General features: G+C 39.3%; 1 protein-coding gene across 4 annotated transcripts; it reads left to right on the forward strand.

The window, feature by feature from the left end:
* The first annotated feature begins 1,972 nt into the window (after positions 1-1,972).
* Positions 1,973-13,345, forward strand: LOC122836910 (beta-1,3-galactosyltransferase 2-like). Of its 4 annotated transcripts, none has more exons than XM_044126890.1 (4): positions 1,973-2,158; positions 6,891-7,053; positions 8,752-9,000; positions 12,320-13,345. In XM_044126890.1, the coding sequence occupies exons 2-4, from the start codon at positions 6,949-6,951 to the stop codon at positions 12,944-12,946; spliced, it is 981 nt and encodes a 326-aa protein (XP_043982825.1). In that variant the 5' UTR covers positions 1,973-2,158; positions 6,891-6,948; the 3' UTR covers positions 12,947-13,345. The 4 variants fall into 4 exon arrangements, with proteins under 4 accessions (XP_043982825.1, XP_043982824.1, XP_043982826.1 ...); XM_044126889.1 differs by lacking the exon at positions 1,973-2,158 and adding an exon at positions 3,575-3,728; XM_044126891.1 differs by lacking the exon at positions 1,973-2,158 and adding an exon at positions 3,997-4,061.
* The last annotated feature ends 773 nt before the right edge of the window (positions 13,346-14,118 follow it).

Consider the following 14,118-nt stretch of genomic DNA (forward strand, 5'->3'; position numbering starts at 1 on the left):
AACACGGCGGTGAGACACATAGAGCTGTCTGGGACCTTCAGCTGTAGAAAAACAAAAACAGTCTACAAGTGGAGAACATGTGAAACAAACATGTCTAGATCTTGTTGGCCCAACAGGTTCACCCTAAAAGCAGACGATACATGTTTATCAAAATTTAAGACTTCCTGTTTACTAATCTAAAAAAAATGAAAATTATATGTATGAAAATGAGTCAATATGTTGTTTGTGTAAAAACTCTGATAAGTCGCTCTAAAGTAATTTAAGAGCGAATCAGACATGAACAGGAAGTGTTCTGGATTGGTGGGATTATGTTGGTGCTTTAGCTTTTCTTTTGACAAGCTAAATAATCCAAACATATTCCTTCCTTTTTTACTGTGTGACTTGTAACAAATAGCATCCCATACATCTCTGATTTCTGAGACAAAAGGGAAATGTTGAAGATCTTCTCATGCTGATAGGACCTAAGATGGAATAATGCCATACTGATTCAAAAACCTCAGCAAATAATACAGACAGAGAACCTGTGTTTGTTGTTGTCCTTATGGTGAATTTCCCAAACTATAATCAGTGTTGGTTTTATTTAGAAACTGAAAAATTCAAATTCTTTGTGATTTGAAAGTCTGACACATCAAAACCACGAAAAAGATCTGCTCATGTTTACATCCTGTGAAAGCCAGTGTGTTCTCTGAACCAGTTTGCTCTCACGGCTCACGTTTCACTGACTCTAAAGTTGTGATTCCTCACCACCGTCGGTGAGAGTGAAGGTCTGTCGAAGGAGATTAGAGGCAACATGGTCGGTCTGTACTGCAGCGTTTCCCATCTCTGGTCCTCAAGACACGCACTAACCTGCATGTTTTGGTTGTTTCCCTGCTTTCAGCACACCTGATTCAAATGAATGCAGGTCAGCAAATGCCCGTTAATCAGCCATCAATTGCAGTGACGTGCGGTCAGGGGAGGCAGGTGAGGCAGTGCCTCACCAGCCATCATGGAAAGAAAGAAAATATATAATCATAAAGTAATTTAAATTGTTATATTCATCCGGTGGTTTGTACTAAAAAATATTTATTTTTCATGTAGCTTCACCAATTTCGATTTTTATTTGTTCAAAATCGCTGAATTTTCTTATTTTCCCATTCAAATGCTTGGAAGCGATGCCGGTGAGGCAGCAGCGAGCTCTGCCTCACCTTGGATTGCAACCCCTGGCTCTGCGCGCTGGCTGCTAAGCGGAGAGCATGTTGCTGTACGGCGTCAATAAAATGGTTTAAACAAATTTAATATGTGAACTTATTTCCAATAATTTAGCTTATGTATATAATGTACAGTGCTTTTTGTCACCAACTGTGTTTGTGTAACGTGTTTCGTGTAATGAGCGATTATAAACGGCAGAGAACAGGTTCGAGGTGAGGCAGGCAGTTCTCTTGCCTCATGGCAGGGGGCGCTCAAGATCCCAGACGTTCGTCTTGTTCACTCCTCAACTGCCGAGTAAGTGACAGCGATAGACAGTAATAACATTTATTTTGTTTTGTTTTTTTAAGGAAATGTGTGTTTTGTGAGCTACAGTTTGTATGTGTAAGGATGCAGAAGTGAAACATAACCCGTAAACTGCTGTCAATCTATGCATCTATTTGCAAATCTGATTCTGATGACGTCAGTGCCTCACCAGCTATGAATCTCACCGCACGTCACTGATCAATAGAAATCAGACCTGCTGAAGCTAAAACATGCTGAGTAGCGGCTGCACAGAAATGGGCAAAACTTTGTCAGGATTCTGCTAATGTTGGAAAGAAAAGAAAGATACACACTTTAAGAATTGTGGGGTTTACATAAAAAAACAACAACAAAAAACAATTAAAATCACAGGTGAATGTTGTTCACATGATAAGTCTTTAAAAAAAATAAAAAAAACATGCCGGGCCATGATTCTCCTACCACTTCCTGTTTCCTGTAGTGAAATTTGGTTTTTGATCACGACACATGAACTTCCTAAAGGAGGTTTGCAGCCAAAAAAAAACAGCTATCTGGCTATCTATCTAATTAGCTAGCTAACTGGCTATCTAATTCTATCCAGTTAGCGACCTAGCTAGCTAGCAATCTATCTCACTGTCTTTCTGTCTCTACCTATCTAGTAGTGATGGGCCATCTGAAGCCAGGCATCAAGGTTTGTACCGAGTAAAATTCTCACCTTCTTGAAATTTCCACTATTTCTTTGTTCTGTAAAAATATTTCAGTCTTGCACAGCAGAAACAGACTTAAAGCTGTTGGAAGAGTAAAATCCTGGCCTGATGAGTAAAAATATATGGGATCAGATCAGAGAGCCAATAGAAATCCAAGAAGATAATTTTTGAAGAATTTGAGTTTTTCAGGAGGCAAATAAAAACTCAAAGAAAATTGTCTGCCCCCAGCAAACACTGAACTCTGAATACACTGAAACAAATGTCTATTGTTAAATCAGTTGGTGACAAAAGAAAACAGCCACTGACAGTCAACATATACCAGGATTGGCTACAAATAATTTTAATAACTAAAAAAGATTAGTTAAATAGGATTTAATTCACTCTCCTGTTACTAAACATAAGTTTGACAAAAACTTTGTGATGATATTGCATTTACAATTTTTTTTAAGTGTGTCTATCTGAGTGACAAGGCTGCCTTGATTTCAGCAGCAGATGTCACTAGTGAGAAATGAATGAACCTTTGGGTAAAACAACGGGCTGGGAAGCTTCATTGCTTCATGAGGCTTCATTTGGCCATCACTACTATCTAGACCAGTGTTTCCCAACCCTGGTCCTCAAGGCACACTGTCCTACATGTTTTAGAGGTTTCCCTGCTTTAATGTGCCTGATTCAACTGATTGCAGTTCAACAAACGCCTGTTAATCAGTCATCAATTGAAATCAGCTGCACTGAAGCAAGGAAATACCTAAAACATGCAGGGCAGTGAGCCTTGAGGACCAGGGTTGGGAAACACTGATCTAGACAGCTATCTAGCTGGCCGACTATCTATCTTTCTCTCTAGCTAGCTGGCCGACTATCTATCTTTCTCTCTAGCTAGCTGGCCGACTATCTATCTTTCTCTCTAGCTAGCTGGCTAGCTATCTATCTTTCTCTCTAGCTAGCTGGCTAGCTATCTATCTTTCTCTCTAGCTAGCTGGCTAGCTATCTATCTTTCTCTCTAGCTAGCTGGACGACTATCTTTCTCTCTAGCTGGCTGGCTAGCTATCTATCTATTAAGCTACCTAGCTAGCTGGCTAGCTGTCTATCTATTAAGCTACCTAGCTAGCTGGCTAGCTATCTATCTATTAAGCTACCTAGCTAGCTGGCTAGCTATCTATCTATTAAGCTACCTAGCTAGCTGGCTAGCTATCTATCTATTAAGCTACCTAGCTAGCTGGCTAGCTATCTATCTATTAAGCTACCTAGCTAGCTGGCTAGCTATCTATCTATTAAGCTACCTCGCTAGCTGGATCCAGCCTATTCAGTTGTCTGTGTTTATTCTGTTCCCACAGCCCCCAGTTTTTTTTGTTTTTTTTGTTTTTTGTTTTTTTTTTGTCTCTCCCAGCCACAGCTGTGCCACATTTCCTCTGATTAGCTGATTTGGTTCCTGGGTCATTTTCCCAGCCTTGCCTCAGCTCCTAAGCTCTTGTTTTCTTTGTGTAAAACTCAATTCCTCTGTTACCTTCTCCGTTCACCTCCTGCATTCCTCGTCCTGCTCTCTATGCCTCATTTTCTGTAAGTTTTTATTACTTTATCAAAGCAATGCCACATTTTTCCCCTCCACATTTGGGTCCTTTCCATCCATAGATCAGGGCAATTTTGGTGCGTCAAATTTCTTCTGTGTCACAACCTTCCTTCTGAATGGGCCACACAGAAGGTTATGACATGCAGAGGAAAACCAGTTGTATACAGGAGCTCATGTTGCTCCTTCACTGGTTCCTCTCTGCAGCCTTCTTAACCTCTTCCTGTAAAGTATCTTTAACCAGTTCGGTTTGGATGAGCTGATGGTTTTCCTAATGGAACAATCAAAGACTAAGAGGCGACGCTAAACCTCACATTAATCCGCAGGCAAGTTGAATAGTGTCAGCTACGGGATGGGGATTCGTTCTTTTACGTCTTCTAAAAGTAACTTCTAGTAAAAACTGAGTGTCGAGAGATTTCTAGATGCACCGCTGGGTTTAAAATCTAATTCTGTGAAAGTCAAGGTGTGGGAACAGCCTTCAGCAACTCTCAGAGAAACTCTGAGCTGAACGTTTTGCAAACTGTTTCCTTTGTCTTTCAGAATACGTCCTGTCAGCGTTGGTTTGTAAAAGGGAAGCTAGAGTTCTGTAACCACTCAGAGGCTAACACTTGTTTTGTGTATTTATTCTCTGTCTGTCACCATGTATATATGCACACACATAAAGTTAAGCAGAAAATGTGGTTTGAAAGTATTTTCTGAGAGGCTTGTAAAAGTGTTATGGCTGGTAGGTTTTGAATTCAATGAAGCTGCTGCTTTATGCTTTCAAAATCATAATGCGTAATAAAATATCCTGAAACAATTTTCACAGCCGAAGCAAACCTAAAATCTCTGCTTAAGGTCCAGAAAAAGAAGGTTTCTTAGGATTCTTTGTAATGCAGTACTGCTTTTTCTCCTTTTTTAAAAATTTTTTATTTCCATTTAGGTATTCAAGCCAAGATACTGGTTTGAATTCCTCATCAAACCAAGATAAGCCTGATCCCCTGATAAATTGTGTAAAAGTTTCTTTTGTTTTAGGAGTTTTGATTTTGAGTTTTGGTGGAATTTCACCAAGAATGTATGAGTTTATAGACAACATATATGTAATTATGATCTGATACAGGCTCTCATATCAAACACAAAGACAAATTCCTCTAGTTTATCCTCACATTTAATCTCTTATAGCTCACATTATGAACCTTTAGGTAAGAGCTTTACAAATTTTCTAAGAAAACTCTTTAAGCTGTAAGGTCACATATCACCTCTGCTAGGCTCTTAACTCATTTCTTTTAACTCAGTCAAGTTTTTCTTCCCCAGGGATTCTGTTTGATGCTAAGTGCTTCAAACAGAAGCACTTAGCATCAGCTGCAGCAGCAGACGTAGTACACACACAAGAGATAATGGGAGAGAGAGAGAGAAGGAAAGAGGGAGTTTTTATTGCCGTAGTTTGACCATAGTTACTCAGAGTAACCAGGTGTTCCTCTTATAGAAGTAGTAGAGATCTGCAATGTCTCCACTAGCAGGTTTTCTGCTTATGTTTTCTAAAATAACCTTCAGAGGGCATGAGATCAGAAAAGGCAACGGACTCTGTTCTGAATCACTTCCTTTCAAATGACTTCACAACCAGAGACAGACAGCGAACAGAGGCACATCCTCATTCTTACTTGACTCATCTGATGGACTTCTCAGATGTAGCAATGTTGAATGATTCTTTCTCCAAAGGGTAAGCCTGTATCTGTATTTTGAATAAAATGTGCTGGCAATTTGATGGGCGTGTGACGCTTCAGGCTAAAAAGATGCGTCTTTATTTTTACCAAAGGTTTATAGCTATTTGTTTAATTTGGGTTAACTTTTATTGTTTGGGGGGAAAAATTATTACCTTTTTTTTTTTTCCAAGAAGCAAAAGAAAAAAAGTGATTTAACTTCTGTCATGCAATCAGAATTTAATCGTTTTTCCACTTCAGATCCCAGTTGCAGAATTTGATTTGATCCTAATAACTTAGAAAGTTGCTTTCAATTCTCACAAATGTCCAAACATTAAAAAAAAGTAGATTATTTTTGTGGTTGAACATTTAAGAACTGTCATAAAACTTCAGGGGGAAAACATCACCTGCATTTCTTTAAAACAAAAACGACAAAACAGGAAAGTAAATACAGTGACCAATGATCTTTTTAAAAAAAGGAAGTTTTCACTGATGTTTCTGATTGTAATTTCTTCGTCCACATCATGTCTAATCATCAGACAGTTCGACTTGTAAATGCAAGTTTCTGCATGAGCGTGTTTGTTTACCGCCGGTTTTTCAGCCACTCTTGCACTCTTGCTGCAGTCACCAGAGACGACGGCGTGTTTCTGCTTGTCCTTTTGACGCTCACATAAAGATGTGCTCCTTTCTCTTGGGAGCTCAAACTGTGTCAAGCTGAATTCCTCTGACTTCATGTCTCTCAATGGGAAGCAACCAAAGCAGCTGGTAGGGACCGGACTCCTATTTACCGCACATTAATAGGTTATAGTTTGATCAGGATGGAAAAAGTTGTGTTTTTTGTGTGTGTGTTATAGTTTTGGAGTAAATATGCTGTTTCTGCCTGTGGGTTTAGTGTGGTTGACGGTGTGTAAGTTTTAAAGCTTTCTTCCATACCAGAGGTGCAGTGTAGACTTAAACACCTGCTTTTTTTTTTGTTTTGTTTTTTTGTTTTTGTTTTTGGGTGGGGTCTTTTGTGGGGTCTAGTGAGAGAGAGAGGGAGGAAGACATGCGGCAAATGTCGCCGGGTCCAGGAATCGAACCCACGATGGCTTCCAAATGTGGGTCACGCTATCCACTACGCCACCACAGCACACCCCTTAAACATCTGCTTTTGTTTCATTGTGATTTCTATTGCTTCACAGCTTAGAGAATTTAGCGCTTTATGTTAGACACTTAAGAAAATCTAACTTATGTTTCCTCTAAATGATATCAATGAGACAACAAGGCTTGAAGTCGGTACTAATTAAATATGACACTTTCATCAGCTTGTTTTCACATGCATACTATGATGGAGCTCAAGTTGCACTAGAAATGTTTTTTTGTGGTTGTGCCAGAAAGAGGTGGATCTAAATGGATCCTCAGCTAAGCAGAACTGAATCGTGATCACTGGATGCATCTCTAACCAGAACTAAAGATGCTTCACTCCTCGCTCTGCAGTGAGAAGTCTCTGTGGAAAGGAGCCAGGCGTTGGTTCTTCTATGTGGTGCTCTCCCTGATGTTGGGAGTTTTAGTTCTCTACAGCTGGTTCTCACCATCTTGGAGGCCTTTGCTGATTCAGAGCGAAGCCTCGTCACCAAGCGACAAGACGACAGTTAAAACTGTGAGTATGGTTTTCTTGTGGTCCTACGGGATTAGATCATCCAAAAAAAAAAAGTTAACGACAACAGGATGAGTCATCAGCAGCATCTTCCTGTAACTGGACTGTTTTTTGTATGTTTTTTATGTTCATTCTGGTAATCTGCAAAATTAGTTTACTATAAGAAAGGCTTTGTAGTAAACTTATCATTGCCTTCCTGAACAGGTACAGGAAGGCTTGCACCTGGATATGAGCTTTTCAAAGTGTGACAATGTTTAAAAATAAAATTACAGACGGTATAATAAAAATATTTAAAACAAAGATGCAGAATAAAATCTAATCCTTTTAGTTTAAGAAAATAAAACAAAAGCACAAACATGCTGACTGGTGATGGTATGAAATGCAAATGTTGTATAACGGATGTGTCAAATTATTGCACCACTTGCCACATCCCCACACACACACACACACACACTACCACATGCATAGTACAGATAACAAACACCAGGCTCATAATGCTGAAGTCGGTATCTGATTCAACGCTTATAATGAAGTACCAAGTTAGACGACTATTTTGCTGTTTGTTTGACTGATTTTTATTGTTTTGGTTTATGGGGAAATTTGCTGTTCAAAGTGGAAAAATACTTCAACAGGAGCAAGAATCTCCACTGACCTGGACTCTGGAGTTAATGTGTAAATGTCAAACAGAATTTGTTTTAAAAGAAATGCAATAATCAGCAGCTTGGTAATTATACTTACTGCTCACAAAATTCAAAGGCCAGCATCATCAAAAGTGAACCACCAGTTACAGTAACATGGATGCAGGTATTCTGGATCACTAGCAACGCGAGATACTTTCTCCTTATCCTGTGTTTATGAATATTTAAACACTAATGCATGATATTCAAGGATATGTTGCACAACACGACATGCTGACGGACAAAGTCACAGACAGCTATGGGTAAAATGTACTTCTGCAGTTTTCACTATGGCTATGAGGAGCAGCCATATTGGATTTTGAAGTTGTGGTTGGGAATTCCCAGCCTGTTTCCTGGGAATCTTCCCAACGACTAACTGCTAAACAGCCACAAGGGTGAACTGAAACAGAAATAAGTTCAGTTCCTTTTTTTTTTAACTGCCTCCAGTTTATTTATGAATGCATAACACTTATAATTTTGCAATTGTCCCTATTATTTCTTAGTTGCTAGGATCAGCAATCTTCTGTGCTTCATATATACTACTGTCTCTAATCTTTTCAAAACATTCCAAACGTTCTAAGTTAAAAAAAGAAAAAACATGTAACACTTAAAAATGTAATTTCTGTTTAAGCAACATTTTCAGCACACAGTGACAACTAATGTGACATTACCAATCTTGAATTCAATTCCTACAGTAAGAGTTGTGGAATTAGCTTGTGCCAAGGCATGTTTGGCCAAAATAGATGTGTTTTTTTAAAAAAAGCATTACGGATGATGTAGCAACGATTTTGTTTATTGCAAAACATAATTCTGAAAAGCAGGAAGTGGAGTTGTTTTTTCTGCTGAAAGTGAAAAAATCCATCTCCATCTGTTTGTACAGATGTTGGTGTAAAAACTAAATCAGATGTAATGCTGTGCAAGCATTCAGAAAAAACTGGTTTACGCTAAACGATGTAAATGGTTATATTTAAATTGTATAAAACAAAACTCTGTTTTGCCTCCACATATTTCGCCTTCTCACTAGATATCCTCACAGTTCTATGTGAAATACCCGTACCAATACCATTTCATACTGGATGAGCCAAACCGATGCCGACAGGAGAGCCCCTTCGTGGTGGTCATGATCCCAGTGGCCCCACAAAGCAAGGAGGCCCGTGACATCATTCGCAGGACCTGGGGAAGAGAGACTCGGGTGTTGGGCCGGTTGATCAGCTACTACTTCCTCCTGGGAAAGTCTAGAATAGGAAACGACGAAGAGCTACCCGATGAACAGGTGATGTGAACGCTGTTTTTCTCTCAACCTTTACTGCTTGATAAGATAAGAAATGTTGAGTAGGGTGAACTCTAAGTGCTCTGATGTCCTTTCTATTTGTGTAACGGGTGGCAGAGCTGGCGGTAAGAACCGTAGGTGATCCCTTGACTCAAACAAACCTGAAGAGCAAAGGATGCATCCGTCACTGCCATGATTTTTAAAGCCTTATCGCACGAACAAGCTTATTCACGTCTGATTTTCATTTCATATCTTATTTAATGAAATCACCACAATCTTAACATGGAGTTGTTACTGTTTTGTTTTTAAATTAGCAGAATATAGACAAACATTTGTGCACATTTGTAATGAAAACAAAGCTACTGACAGAAGGATGGAAACATAATTTTTCTGAAACATGTTACTGCTGTGTTATATGCTACAATTGTACCCCTATGTTACAGTTTTAATGCTTTCGATAACCCAACATCTTTGGTTTTACACCAAAATGTCCAAATACCAGGTACATCTCTGCATATATTTGCAGGCACTATGAAAGCATTGTTTTGTCTGGAGCATGTCTCTCTTTTCTGTACAGTCTGATCACTTCCTTTACTGAAATTTATAAGCTGCTCTCCCTCCACCCATTACATGTCGGTGTGTTTAAAAAAAAAAAAAGTGCTTCATGTAGTGAAGGAACCTAAAACATCAAGACAGGGCAGGTTATTTTAGCTGTGTTAAAGTTATTATGCTTAATAACAAGTCTATATGCAGATTTGACTGTCATCTGTTTGTGCACAAATGTAAACCACAAGTGGGTTTGTGTCAGTTCCTGGAACTGTGGACAACCCAGAACACCGTGGGTTTTTTTAATCACACACTTCATATGATGCATCGTTTGCACATCATACACAACTTGCACTGTGCATAGGGCACCAAAAATAATCAGCAGTATCATAATCATAGCAAAACACAAATTAACAAAGCATGTTAATAAATTCAACACAAAAGTAACATTTTTACTTTGGTTTTCTGTTTGATTATGCCTCAATCTAAAGTTTGGGTAGAACCGAGCGTTGTTGGAGCCGAGTAAACATCTCAAGTTGGACAGGTGACAGAACGCTGTATCAATCCCTCAATTTGTTCTTCGTTCACGTAGATCGGTGCTCAAATCAGTCTCACTGCACAGTGAGGGAGAGATACAGGAAGAAGCTGGGAAATTATCTGATACTCTGCCTGTTTCATCTGTCCTGATTCAAGAAGTATTTTCTTTGAACATCTGTGTTAAAGTGTGAAGCTAAAATAATTTGCAGAAGTTCTGCAGACTTGTAATTAATTGGTTTTGTGGGGTTTGCACAATTTGGTTTCTCTTATCAGTGAAATCAACATGTGCAGAACTGCTGGTGTACTTCTTATAATAGTTTTAACAAGCTTAAAACTGTGAAAGGCTGTGACCTGTTCAGAATGGCTAGTTTATTTCTCAAAGGCAAGAGTTCATGTAAGTGAAGAAGTCAGTGTCATCAAATTGAAAAGTCCGGACACATTATTGGCAACAAACACACGAAACAGTTTTTGCGTAACGCTGTGCACAATTGTAAGAAATGTTTGAGAGAAATTGTTCAGAGAGATTTTCTGGAAAGAATGAGGAAAAGTAAGTAAAATGACATTTTTGTTGAACTGGTTATAAAATGAGGACTACTATGATTAACTGATTAGTGTAGTTCATTTTGACTGACATGACATAAACGATAATTTCAGGGTTTCCCACAGTGTGTTGTAAGACTGGTGGGCCACCAGGCTTTACTTCTGCCCCCACCAGACTTAGATTTAGTCTATAGTTGGAGTTGGGTATTAATCTTCCAGCCTTTCAATAATGCAAAACTATCAAGTGATTTTTTATTTATTTTTTATTTCCTGTCATCTTTAAACATTTTTTAGCTCAAAAACATGGCGGCCGGCTGGATGAATGACTCCCCTACTGCAGCGGGGTTAGCAAGTTTTCTGGTGGAAACTTTAAATGTTATAAAACAGCAGAGAACTGCATGGAAGCAACTGATGCAGGTCCAAGAGGATTTGCAATTTTTTGCAAGTGTTGAGAAACTGTTGCTATGGTGAGCACAAATGACCAAATGTTGTAGAGGTTAAACTAACATTTATGTGAAATTGGAGAAATTAACAAGAGAAGTTGATAAAATTTGTAATAATTTGCTTTGTGAAAACGGCACAAACCTCAGAACTTTATAGGAGGACTGCCAGTTCTGTATTACACTTCCCATTATTACACTACATTCATTGTACTTTGTTTCCTCATTTTAATTTTAATCCAATTTAAATCTGATGTCTCTGTGAACCTTACTTCTCCTCCACCAGATAAACAGAAATATCTTGACAAATTAAGAATTATTTACCTATTCTGGGGTGAGTGTGCTTAGACCTCCTAACTGGGCCCTGCTACTGTGAAACCTACAGACCTAAAAGCTCCTGTCTAACTCCTTTAAAGGAGGAGTGTTATGCAAAATCTCCTTTTTTCAGCTTTAGATCATGTTATACTGTTATTCCCTCATCAAAAACTAACCTACAGTGTTGCCTTGATTCTTTCATGCATGTTTGAGAAATCATTTAATTCCCGTGGCAACCATTTAGCTGCACAAAACACTTGGGTGAACCTGGCTCCGATTTGGAGATGCAGCTTCTCCTCAGGCAACTCTCCTCTGTGACGCCAACTCCACTCAGCTCCTTCAGACTATCCAGCAGCAATTAGCAAACTCCTGGCAGAACTGTGGATTTGATGAGCTCAGAATACAAGCCACTTCTCAGTGAAACACTGGTCAAAACATTAAATGGTTAATAGATGAGTGATGTTTTAATGACTTCTGAAGATTCAGAGAGAGCAGGAGTTTCTTAAAGAGGCAGAGACCCAATTTCAAGGTGTTAAATTATGAAGTCAAATTTCTTTAAGGTTTTTTGGTAGATATAGCATTTTTGAAGGTAATTACTTGATGTGCTACAAAATGGAACCATGTGGCTGGAAAACACAATAGTGCACCTTTTAAGACCCTACCAGACATTATTTCTGAGTTTCACTCATTGTTGTAGCTAACTGTTGTTGATTCCACAACTAGTGGATAAATAGCAACAAATTTGCTTGTTAATCCAACGCGCACTCCCTCATTTACTACTTCTAGAAACAATCTGATTGTTTGCATACCAATCACTCTGCATGTGTACCAAATCTTGGCTAAATTTCGTAGTTCCTTCCTGACGTCTGGCTATTGTTATCATTGAGTGTACTTATAAGTCAGATGTTGTTAACTTCAGCTTCAAATGTCCTTGTTTTCCACAGATTTTAAATGAAAGCAAGAAGCACCACGACATCCTCCAGAGTAACTTCTTGGACAGCTACAAAAATCTCACCATTAAAACGATGGTCATGTTGGAGTGGCTCAGCTCCCACTGCCCCAACACCTCCTACGCTATGAAGATCGACTCGGACACCTTCCTCAACGTACACAACCTCGTCGACATGCTGCTGAAAGCCCCCCGCCACGACTACATGACGGGCCTGGTGGCGCGGGGCGCCGCGGTTCTTCGAGACCCAACCTCCAAGTGGTTTCTGTCGCCCGACGTCTTCCCTGAGGATTCGTATCCTCCGTACGCGCTGGGTGTTGGCTACGTCTTGTCCCTGGATCTGCCCAAGCGGATACTGGAAGCATCCAAAAAGATTCCGGCTGTCTACATCGAAGATGTGTACGTGGGTTTGTGCATGAGACATTTAGGGATTCCGCTGACGGATCCTCCACACAGCGGTTTGTTTGTCGTCAACATGCCTTCAGAAAGGACGGGCTGCTACTTCGCCTCGGTCATTGTCACGCTACTGCAGAACTCTGAGCAGATTTTGGATGTATGGAAGACTTATGAGACTCGACCAGACTGTTGGACCTTCAACGTTTCGTTGCATTTTCTCCCATGAGCACGTATGGGAACGTATGGGAACCGTGTTCCTGCTGGGGAGGAACACAGTTAGAACACCAGGTGGTGTATCTCTCATGATAAACCTGATGATTTTCGTCAAACCTCACGTTTGTCAAACTGAATCCGTTTGCAGGAGATGGAATGCAGTAGAGGTTTCGAAACTGTGTCCAACGGCTGTGCAATTATTTAACGGCTAATTTATTACTTTTTTAAAAAGATTGTATAAGTTGACATGTTTTTCAAACTATTACTGTTCCAACATACCAAAGGAGAGCCCCTTGCAAGTGCACCTTTATTTTTGAGTGTTTTCACATTATGCAGTGAACCAGAGTAAAACAAGGGGAAGAATAATATCAGTGTGTTTCTGCAAGCTGTGCAATAAACTTTTTTTTTTTAACAGAGCTACATTATTTCCTTCATATAGTTATTTAATGAGCAAACGGAGATATTAGAAGCTAAATGACTTAAAGCTGAAGTGGATGACAGCAATAACAGCCGTGTGCTGTACCTGCAACACATCATGCCATTGTTTATTTTTAAAGAAATAAAGTCCCAGCATGCCTGGACTTTCTTTGTTAGGTTGGTAATTTCCAGATTTTTTTTTGTGAATACAAACTTTAGATCATTAATCCTGAAATTTTGCTGCTCACAACGTTTTGGTGACAGTCAAAGCCTCTTTGATATCAACGTAAAACAAGAGTTTCTTCAATAAGTGACTCGAGATACTCATTTATTATAAATGAAGAATAAATGCTCTGGATATTGTGAGGTAACCACAAGGAGGTTCTTGGCCCAAATCCTAAGTGAAACCTCTCAGGGTGAACCGTTAATTGACTTAGTTCTTGTCCGGGCCCGTCCATGTTGTTTGTGATAGTCTGACAACAATCTGTTGAGGTGTTTGTTACTTCTTCCCCATTAACCCCTGGAGATAGTCACCAGGATTAAGTGGAGACAGAAGAGACAGAGATGACTGGATCACTTGTTCATATTTCAAAGATCTGTCTATCACGACACTTTAAAAAATGTGCTTTGCTAATATTACATCAAACACTCTGTATGAATCCTCTGGTTAACCAGTTCAAGTTTAACGCTGACAAACGTTTCCACTGCATAGAAAATGTATTCACTCCCTGGAATGCTTTGCAATTTTTATTACTTTTACAAAGCAAT

This window comes from Gambusia affinis, linkage group LG09, assembly GCF_019740435.1.
Source record: "Gambusia affinis linkage group LG09, SWU_Gaff_1.0, whole genome shotgun sequence".
Lineage (NCBI taxonomy): Eukaryota > Metazoa > Chordata > Actinopteri > Cyprinodontiformes > Poeciliidae > Gambusia > Gambusia affinis.

Coding starts and splice junctions, on each gene's coding strand:
- LOC122836910 (XM_044126888.1), top strand. CDS start 6,157: ATGGGAAGCAACCAAAGCAGCTG. Junction 6,180..6,890: donor GGAAGCAACCAAAGCAGCTG/GTAGGGACCGGA, acceptor CTCGCTCTGCAG/TGAGAAGTCTCTGTGGAAAG. Junction 7,054..8,751: donor ACAAGACGACAGTTAAAACT/GTGAGTATGGTT, acceptor CCTTCTCACTAG/ATATCCTCACAGTTCTATGT.